The sequence below is a fragment of the Aphanomyces invadans genome (assembly GCF_000520115.1).
Source record: "Aphanomyces invadans strain NJM9701 unplaced genomic scaffold supercont1.22, whole genome shotgun sequence".
Classification (NCBI taxonomy): domain Eukaryota; phylum Oomycota; class Saprolegniomycetes; order Saprolegniales; family Verrucalvaceae; genus Aphanomyces; species Aphanomyces invadans.
In genome coordinates, this window is record NW_008580167.1 from 771927 (window position 1) to 781853 (window position 9927).

Here is a 9927-nt window from a genome sequence, read left to right on the forward strand (position 1 = left end):
CATGCTTCGGAATCGGCTTCAGCTGGCTCTGCATCACGAACATCGACGGATTCACGACCAACGGTCGTGGCGCACCGCACATGTCGGCGCTGTTCAAGCTCTGGGTGATGCTGACGGGTGTGAGCTTGCACCTGCTGTGGACCCAGCGCAACCACGCCAAGCACCGCAACCGCGCGATGCCCCCGGCCCACGTCATTCTGGACGTCTCGTTCGTCACATGGCTGCGATCGGTTCGACGATGGATGCGTCTGCAAGTCCCAGACGACGCCGAGCTCGCAGCCGTGCAGGCTGCTCTAGTCACACTGCTGCGCCAAACCAACTACCGCGACCTCCACGCCAAGTATCCGCGGTGCTTGGCGCTCGACACGACCTTCGACGTCCACTAGGCCATCGGCCGCGTGCGTCGACGCATGCACCCTTTCCCAAGGTCTAGCCCGCCCATGTAGTCCTGCACTGCACTGGCACTAGAACTGGATTGAGCTTCAGCAAGATTAGCGTTGGTAGATAATTCTAGTAATGCAGTATCCTTTGACACCTCGGCCAAGCTGTCTGGATATTTCAGAAGAGTCATTGTTGCGTCACAACTACAAAGCTTCAAGTACCTACAGCACTTCATCCTAACTACTACAGTGCGCGCCAACCAATTAAGGACACGAACATTTTCAACCTTCAGCAAGCTTGTACTTCGCGAAACAATCTTATAGTTGGAGGTGATACCCTTGAGGAAGCGATAGAACAGAAAAGTCGAGTGGCGAGCCACATTCGGCTCGCATATTTCTCGACTACACAAAAGCATGATATTGAGATGCGACAATGAATTGTGGTACAAGTTGAATTTTCGACACATACCATGACTCCGTCGCCGCCTTTTTGGTGGGTCAAGTACGCTTCAGGCTCTTTCCGAAGGTCATGCCAATAGTACTGAAAACCATCTGGTCCATCTAGATTGAATTTTTTCTCGTCGGACCAAATGATTTCAGTCCAATTGGGTGACTCTCGGAGGTTGCCTTTGGCGTACTTGACCCTGGCTTCCATGTGGGCCTTGATGAGTTTTGGGGTGTGCTATCGCTTTTCATACTTGAGGTTGATGGCCTCCTTAAGACGTCGTTGAACTGTGCGAAGAGAGGCTGAAATGTTGAGAGTTGTTTTGAGTCTTCTCGCTGATTGGCCAGTGTTGGAGGCCTCACGAAGAAGAAGGCGTTCCTCTCTGCCAACAAGAGCAAACTTTTTCATTCCTTGAAAACGTTGGCCATAGGCCTCGGGGTCTTTAAGGTATGCAGCAATAGTTGTTTTGCTGCGTCCCATCTCGATTTCGATCCGCCGTAGTGAAAGACCACAGCGTCGAAAAGCCGAGATGGACGCGCGCTCTTCTGGGCTCAAGAGAGGACCATTTCCCATTCTAATTGATGCTTATCAGCGATGACTCATAGGTGTTAGGTATGCATTGACGTCCCACAAGGGAGGCAACAATATGCGACGAGCAGGTCAAATTACTTTGGGAGTAAGCAATTCATTCAGAACAGCGCCGACATGTGCGGTGCGCCACGACCGTTGGTCGTGAATCCGTCGATGTTCGTGATGCAGAGCCAGCTGAAGCCGATTCCGAAGCATGACCAGGCGGTTTGATGGAGTGTCCAGAGCGCCGATGCCTTCGGACACGCGTGCAAGGCGGGCTCGATGGTCTCGTCGGCCGAACACCCGTGCGAACACTGCAGGACCGCTCGATCGACATCGGGTCGGTGCTTGTACCGTGAGTTGACTGGCAACATTATGAGAGTAGCCCGGAACCATACGTCGCAGTGGACGGGTGTCGTCCAACGGAGACATCGCTTCAGGAGGCGCGTGTACGTCTTGGCGGCGTCGTGGCCCGGTCGCTCGGGTGTGTGCGTTGGGTGCGGCGCGGTTGGGATCGGGCTGTGCTGGGCCATGGCGGCAACAATGCCACGCGGCCACCGCTCGAACAGCAGTAGCTGGTTCTTGATCACGGCTCGGAACGGATGTGCCGCGGTAGGAACACTGGTCAGGGACACGTCACGCCGAATGCTCAAACGAGTTCGAACGGCGTCGTAGACTTGTGTCAGATGGTCGTACACCGACTTTGTGTACGGTACCGTGTCGAAGCAGATCTGACCGTGCTGGAGCGATACTGTTGCGCCACGGTAGCCAGAGGACATGATGTTGTGGAACGCCCGAAAGTCGGGCCAGTAGCCCGGCACGTTGGCGTGCATAAAGTCACGCAGGCAGCGAAGACCATTGCTGACGCCGAGTTGACACCATAGACGCGCCGGTGTTGATCCAGAGGCCAGCGACGAGACGGTCTTGTTCGACGGCTGGACGAATTCATGGTACGTCGTCAGCCACAATGGCATGCTGAGCGTCGTAGGCAAGTCGGGAAGGAGCGGCATCCGATCCTTCATGGGCACGTGTGACCAAGCACGCCACACGTCGAGCCACAACGGATGAAGCGCGTCCAGGTTCAGCCAAGCGGACGCGATCTGGGGCGTGTAGCAGAGAAAGTCGAACGGTTGTGTCGTGCGCCATGCCGTCTGCATGCAGGACTCAAACTGCGCAAGGACGAGCGACGACCATACGCGTGGTTCGTTCGATGTCGTCGCGGCCATCAAGCGTTGGAGTAAACGCAAACGCTGACCGCGAATGGTCGATGCGATGCACGGGACGCCGAGACCGAGTTGTCGATCATGGAGCCACATCTTGTGAATGGGCGGCTGGTATTTGTCCGTGATCGAAGTCTTGGCACCGACCACGTAGTTGTTGAGCATGCGCTGCCACACCTTGACGTACACCGCCGGGATCACCGTGACGGCCGTCATGTACCAGAGTGTGGACAGGATGACCGATGTTGCAAGCACACGGCGGCCTTGAATGGTGCGTGCGCGGCAGCTCCAGTGCGCAAAGGCTGCCATGTAGCGATCGTTGATCAGCTGCACTTGGTAGTCGGGGGCGAGTTGCTGGCCCACGAAGACGCCATGGAATCGGAGACAGCTTGGCCGAGCGGTTAAGGCGATAGACTAGAAATCTATTGGGGTCACCCGCGTGAGTTCAAATCTCACAGCTGTCGTTTCTTTTCAATTTTGATAATACATGAAATTTCATTCTCATGCTTGTAGCCCACCACAGCACATTCGAGTTTATCTACTTCAATTAATGCACCCACTTCATGCTACTGCTGCGAATGAACCAACCAGACCAAGGTTTGCCACTCCAACCATCCTAATTGCATCATGTGCAGATCAATGCTCTCACAGCATGAAATCAACAATTAACTAGCCTCGGCAAGGTGGAGTAAAAGGGTTCCGGGTAATAAATTTGGCTGCACCTTTACCTAACTTGTTCTTTAGCCCATAAGGAAGGTTTCTACTTTTACTATTCCCCGTTAAACCGGTCATCACACAGTAATTTCCGGCAAAAGCGTCTTGAGTATGGTCCATTGGTGATTGAGCTCAGTTGTTGAGCTCGTGCATGTCGGCCGCGTAAAACAGGTCAGTGAACGGACCGACCGTTCAGCTACCGAACGACCCTGTCGTCCACGATTTCATCATCCCAAACGTCATGCTTCTCTTCAAGAAGCACTACGACATCCTCTATCCGTCCCCATTCTGCCGAGGTCCGCCACCGCATTCTCCCGATGTCCAGGACACTGGCGTTTATTTACGAGTGCAGGCACATGGCTATGGTGAATACCAAGGGCAACAGCGACTCCCTTGTGCTCGTGACCTCACGGCCAGCTGCGTTGATTGCGCAATCCAGCAGTGTTGATGTTGCTGGCATCCCGATGAAATCCATGGCCAACTGGTAAAGCCCTAAGGGTGAATCGGATTGCCCCGACCTCCACTACAGGACATGAATGAATCCATTGTTGGTGGCAATAGTACCAATGGACATGAATTGGTCGAATTCGTCGCCGACGCCAGGATGCTTCAAATATCAGAACAAACAGGGAGTCGTTCGCCTGCTTGGTGCGACTTTGCCGTTGTCTTTCTGCAGTATCCGCTGCGTTCGTCGTTCCAAGGAGGCTGTGGCACAACGCAGGCAAGCAGTCGTAAAACAACTTGTGTCGCCCAGGTATGTCCATGGCCATGATCTGTTGCCTCGACAAGGTTGTATCAGCTAGGAGGGCAAAAATCACCTTTTCGCCTTGGAGAAGTTGGATTACCCCGTTCTTGAGGTAAAATTTTTGGAGTACATGCACGAATGCGGTACATCCTCACTGGGTTCCCCTCTCATCAAAGGTTCGTCAAAAACTTTTCCTTTAGTGGCACGAAAAATTGGACAATTGCAAGCCACGCGTATAAGCACACCATTCATTAGCGGAGGAATTCGTTGGGTGTTAGCCTGGGCCTGTGGGCCACGCAATTCGTTGCACGCGACATCATCGATTCGATCTTTCGTAGCATCGAATCGCCAACACTTGTAATGAATTTTTGAGTACATCCATTGGAACTGGATCGCCGCAAGAGCTCTGTATGTGCTCGCGCAATTCTGTGCCGATTTCCTCTGGAAAATTTTTCAACATTTTGTTCATTTCAATCTAGAAATTTTGAACGATTGACTTTACAGGGACAAGGGAATATGTGGTGGGATTCCAGTTACCACCAGTCCAGACGTCTTGTTCTCGAGAATGTCAGAGAGGATGTGTGGGGCGAGTTACTGGATCGTGCCGTTCGTCTACAGATGCAACAAACAGTGCCTGGTCGACTGCAAGCGTGAACTTGATCCATTGGCAGTGGTACACGAGCGGCGCAAGAGGAATGGAACGGCAGAGTGAAGTGTGACAGATTAGACGTATTAAAACCAGGGAAATTGCGTCCCACTGAACTGCCAACAAAGCAGCACCATCGAGGTGGGGCGGCTGGGAGGCAAGGATGTCTTAACGTTGAGTCCTACCTACAAAATTGACCGCATTCTAATGGAGAACTCGGCACATCCCACGTATTGACCTCCACCGGCACCTTGGTTGATATACGACTCTACGCACTGCCTAAATTCCAACCCGCACGCAACTAAGTCGATATCACCTGTGGACCGCCGGGGCAATTTGCTAGCTCAGATGCTACACCTTTCTGGAACGAATGACACCCGATTACCGTGGTGGAAAGACCTAACGCCAGCATCTCGTCGCGACAGTGCACACACACGTCGTCGTCAGCTACACCGAAAGTTGCTCTTTGAAATTCGCCCCGAACAATAGCGTTGAGCTGTCTCCTGTACTGCGCGGAGGATGTGTCAAATGGCATGTCGCTAAACTACATGCAATATTCGCAATTTACTGCAAGTCCATTCTCAACATGAAATACGTCAATATCGGACAGATTTCATAGAGCTTGTGGGGTTGGCGTACTTACGACGTGGGTAGCGCATCTCTCCAGCCTTGTCGTTTTTGCCAGTCCAAACACAATAAAGAGCACACCACCTAAGGAAAGCAATGCAGTTAAGCCAAGCGGCTAATTACAATACTACCTCGCCATGTCACATGCTCCAGACTAATCGATGGGGTTATTTCAAACGTGCCATCAGATTCCAGCAATGCACCAGGAACGAGTGTGACGTCATGCACAAAAATTGTGGTTCCGCGTAGAAGTAAGCGTTTGCTGAGCCAAATATGTAGGGTATACTAATGCAAAATCAACAATCCAAAAATCCATTCATGTGGACCTGAACATTACAATGGTGCTTTGCCCTTGGTTAACTTCATTTCACCAACCGAACGCAGTTGGGCCATTTTCCTTTGCATCCAGCACACTCTCCACATGTCGGTCGTTTGAGAAGCTTATTGTGCTACCTGTCATCATTGTTTTGAGGCAGTTAATATTGCTACTCCAGGCTCAATGTAGAGATACTTATTGCGCTCTGGACGACACTTAAGGTGGCAAACGAGTTGTATTGGAGTGGAATGCATTCGGTGCCGCGGAGAATTCTTAGATGCTGTAACATGGCCTTACATACCAACACACCAAGGGGCAGAAATATAGCAATATAGCTCCTCCAACCACACGATGGGCGATCCTTTTCCGACCAACGCTGAATAGTGCAAACGTCATGTCGTACTGCCTCCTCGTGCTGCTTACCACGCGGAGAGCTACTATGTCGTCGCCTGCTCCACAATCGCATCGGCCTCCTTAGCATTCTCTTTGCGGTCATCGCCAAGTAGCTCCGACTGGCCATGGCGCCACAGCCAGAGTGAAGATTTTGCACCTACGGCAGAACCGTTCTAGATAACTCGGTTTTGTTCAACCAAAATTTGGTTGCATATTTCCAGAAGCACACATACTTTAAGACAGCTTGATTTACATATTTTCGAAACACGTTGTTTCGTAACTCCATATTTTTATGGTTTCGTGTTTCGTAAGTCACACTGATACGACCGGGCTAATGCTTCGATGTTGATGTTCCAAAACGCGCTTGCCATATGTAGTGTCTAATTCGTCAAACTTATATGAATTGCGCAATATTACATGGACTTGAGAGAGGTTAGTGCTGAAGACATCGAATATATCTTGTCTCGATTTGCAAATTATAGGCAGTGCCAAAGAGTTGTATTGAAGCTGACCTCATGCTCTTTTGCCACATACGCCAAGGCTACTCATAAGAGAGGTCGTTACGTAGCTCTGTTTTATGCACAATGTAGTATATAAGTCTATGCCAAGAACCTCTACGCACCTCGAGTCGTGAGCTATTAATCATTCAGTGCATGTAATTATTTAGAGATTCACAATTGCACTGACCTCTTATTGCAGTGTTTGCACATCGGTGCCGTAGGCATATGTTCACTGAAGTCGATTATGAGGTCGTGCAAATGCGACCAATTCACACCAGACATGTCTCAAAGGCGACGGTGGACACCCTAGATTTTCATGCTCAAAATTTATGATAAGTCTCGTTATTGCCCCGATCAACGAAAGGTAGAATTGCATGTTAGCATATCAAACTTTGTGAATTCATGCCATTGCTTTTATTTTTGTTCAAGGTGGAGCAGACACCGCTCCTACCCTCCATCGACAAAGATGTTATCAGGACAGAAACTTTTGTCTGTGAATGGAGTTTGCGAAGGTATCGTATGCCCTCTAATGTGGAAGCTGTTTTGTTCGGATCTTGTCAGATCATTTCTTGATTCAGAATTTAGAACTAGTGAGTTATTGATGTGTAAATATTATATGAGTTTCCAGTAAACCCAATGTTGATTGCCACTGTAGCTGTGGTACAGGGAACGACGAATATCCTTCCCCCGTGGTACTAGATAAAGATAAATATCTCGAAATTTGTAATGGCAATAATATTTCGAGGTTGGTTTTCGGTGAATTATATTCCGTTGAACATATTGAGCTGATGAGGACTGCGTTGCTGATGTTCAAAATTGTGGAATTTCGACAGCGAATTCTCACGACCAAATTGTTGCGACCAACTTTAATGTGCTACTAGTGCTTTCACAATGAGTTGATACTTCAAGACACCCTACCATCACTGGGAAAGGGCCTTCGTAAACAAGGGACTGATAACCTCGCAATGTGTTTCATCCCCATCGGCAATCATTCGATGTATTATGGTCAGCCATTTCTCGGCTGCAGACACGACGGACTTTGCGCGGAGACACTTGTTGTTAGATCATCTCTCATTGTCCTGAACAATCATAATATAATTTTGTATTTTGTCTTGATGTATGTACTATATCTCCTCAATATTTATTCATTTTTTGACTGAGCTAGTCATACAATTTGGAAAAGATTACAACGCTGCGTTTTCGCTTCTGGCAAACCAATCCTACATGCTCTCACGAGGGGTGCGTATTTTGCAGGGGCACGCCTAACGGTCTTTCTGAACAATTTTGCGCGAAATCGCCGACCGTCCACTGTCGTTCAAAACAATGCACCAGAAATTTCTCGTATTGTGAGTGGATGAATAACCACCCCAGTTGTAATATTCCCGACCGCATGCAATGAATTGGAACTGAGAAAGTATGTTTTAATTTTATTAATGATTGAGAGAAATGATTTCCTTGTTGCGATATAATAGAGTGATTTTGCTACAAGAATTCATACTTGAAACATTCCAGTGAGATAAGCTGGAAAATTCTCGAAACTTTATGCTTTTGCTGTCGAAACTTTTCACACTCAAGGTGACATCATGGAGAACATACTTCCACTGCTTGCCATGCTGGCTGCCCTCAACGACAACTCCCATGAGTCGCGTGCAATATGACTTCTTTGAGGAGATCGACGTCCTGATGGAGCGTGAATCTATGCGCTGGTTTCGTTTTGGCACTTGTTGTTCCAACCAGTGTTCCCACCTGTTGCTCAGGCATTGGCAAAACAACGACTGGTGAGTGTGAAAACTTGTTTCCAGTGAGATGGCTGTTACTTGGAAATTGTTTGTGTGAAATTGCCAGTGAGAGCATATGTTTGCCCCACTGGCAACTTTCACTGGAAATATTCCAGTAGCAAAATCACTCTAATGAAAACAATATCGTCCTGGTATTCAATACCTTGCGAGAATCAGAATGATACAGTTTGGCTAAACTGGGGACACAATATAGCGAGCACCAAACTGCTCAGCCAAAGGGCAATTTTTCTTACAACTTCTGCACCTCAGTTGATTGTGATAGGATAATACCATCAAAACATTAGGATAATGGTAAACTAAGTATCAGTAATAATGTGTTTGGTATTGTTTGACGACAGCCACATCACAGTAGTCGACAGCTTGGAGGGGGCTTCTCAAATTTTTATCGACTTTCAAGGAGTTTTTGTAAAACACGATAAAATTACAACGATCAGATCAGCTGGATACTTAAGATTGACCAATCAAAACAAAGGTGACATGTTACAGTACTAATCAGATGCAGAGCCACTGGAGTCATCACTGCTATCGCTACTGGCGTCGCTGTCGCTGTCGTCGTCGTTGTCCTCTTGGTCCTTGATGTACTGGGCCAGCCTCTCGAGCTGCCGGTCGGCCTTGTGAATGCAGCCTTTGATGCTGCTTGGCTTCAACTCGTCGAAATCTTCGACGAGCCGCAAGCGGACATCTTGAAACGTCGTCTCTTGAGTGTACTGCCGTCCAACCTAACATTGCATTAGATCACATCATGATAGGGCGACGACAGTGTGTAGGATACCTGGCACTTTACAATTGCTCACACAGTTTCGATGGGTTGGAGGTCGCTGTGGTATGGTGGTGTGTAGGCGACTTGGTGGCCAGCGGCCTTGGCCATAGCAACTACCTCGATGTCGATTTTGTCGACATGTACTTTCAACTTCTTCCATAATTCAGCCTTTGTCTCATTTGTGAAAGGAACTCCGAACATCGTGCAAGAATTCTGTAGGACACACTTCTTTTGACCATACTTCGGTGTATCTAGATGAAAACCTTTATGGTATTTTGCATTCACCATTACTATGACAGCATTGCTCAATCCAAGCTCTTCTATTTCACTGAGAAGTTTGGAGAACCACTTCACAAAATATGCATGGTCAAACATCCCATGATAGTCCTTTGTTTCAGGCCTACCAGTTCGTTTTCCCCCTTGAAAAATGTCCAAACAAAGAAGTTTACTTTCCATACAGCCATTGTCCAAAATTGCAGCAATAAAACAAAATCTTTCACCTTTGTGCTTTTCTTTGACCTCAATATCAAGATCATCACTTGGATCGTACAACGAATCGTCGTGACGACTGTAGTGATGATGTATATAGCTTTCATCCAAGTATATAATGGGTCGTCTATTGACACTGCATTCCAGAAGAGCACTCATTTCAGACACATACAAATCACGATGTTGAATATTTGCAGCACACATTCGAAGTCCGAGACTCTTTTTCTTTTTACCGCGCTTGTAGCCAAGTTTGGCCAGGGCCCGCTGCGTAGCACGCACGGCGGCTTCCGACGACCACTGACACTCCACATCAAAGTCCAAAA

At 48.4% G+C, this 9927-nt stretch overlaps 3 protein-coding genes and 1 non-coding gene across 4 annotated transcripts; 2 read left to right on the forward strand and 2 right to left on the reverse strand.

The window, feature by feature from the left end:
* Nucleotides 1-80: 80 nt before the first annotated feature.
* Nucleotides 81-386, forward strand: H310_09737 (hypothetical protein; the record flags this gene model as incomplete). Its single annotated transcript, XM_008875894.1, has 1 exon — nucleotides 81-386. The coding sequence occupies one exon, from the start codon at nucleotides 81-83 to the stop codon at nucleotides 384-386; it is 306 nt and encodes a 101-aa protein (XP_008874116.1).
* A 1128-nt stretch (nucleotides 387-1514) lies between these two features.
* H310_09738 (hypothetical protein) lies at nucleotides 1515-2924 on the reverse strand (the record flags this gene model as incomplete). Its single annotated transcript, XM_008875895.1, has 1 exon — nucleotides 1515-2924. The coding sequence occupies one exon, from the start codon at nucleotides 2922-2924 to the stop codon at nucleotides 1515-1517; it is 1410 nt and encodes a 469-aa protein (XP_008874117.1).
* Nucleotides 2925-2998: 74 nt separating this feature from the next.
* Nucleotides 2999-3079, forward strand: H310_09739. The gene has a single exon. It is a non-coding gene; the product is annotated as a tRNA-Ser (tRNA).
* A 5764-nt stretch (nucleotides 3080-8843) lies between these two features.
* H310_09740 (hypothetical protein) lies at nucleotides 8844-9316 on the reverse strand (the record flags this gene model as incomplete). Its single annotated transcript, XM_008875896.1, has 2 exons — nucleotides 8844-9074; nucleotides 9152-9316. 2 exons carry the CDS (start codon nucleotides 9314-9316, stop codon nucleotides 8844-8846), a joined length of 396 nt encoding a protein of 131 aa, XP_008874118.1.
* Between the last annotated feature and the right edge of the window lie 611 nt (nucleotides 9317-9927).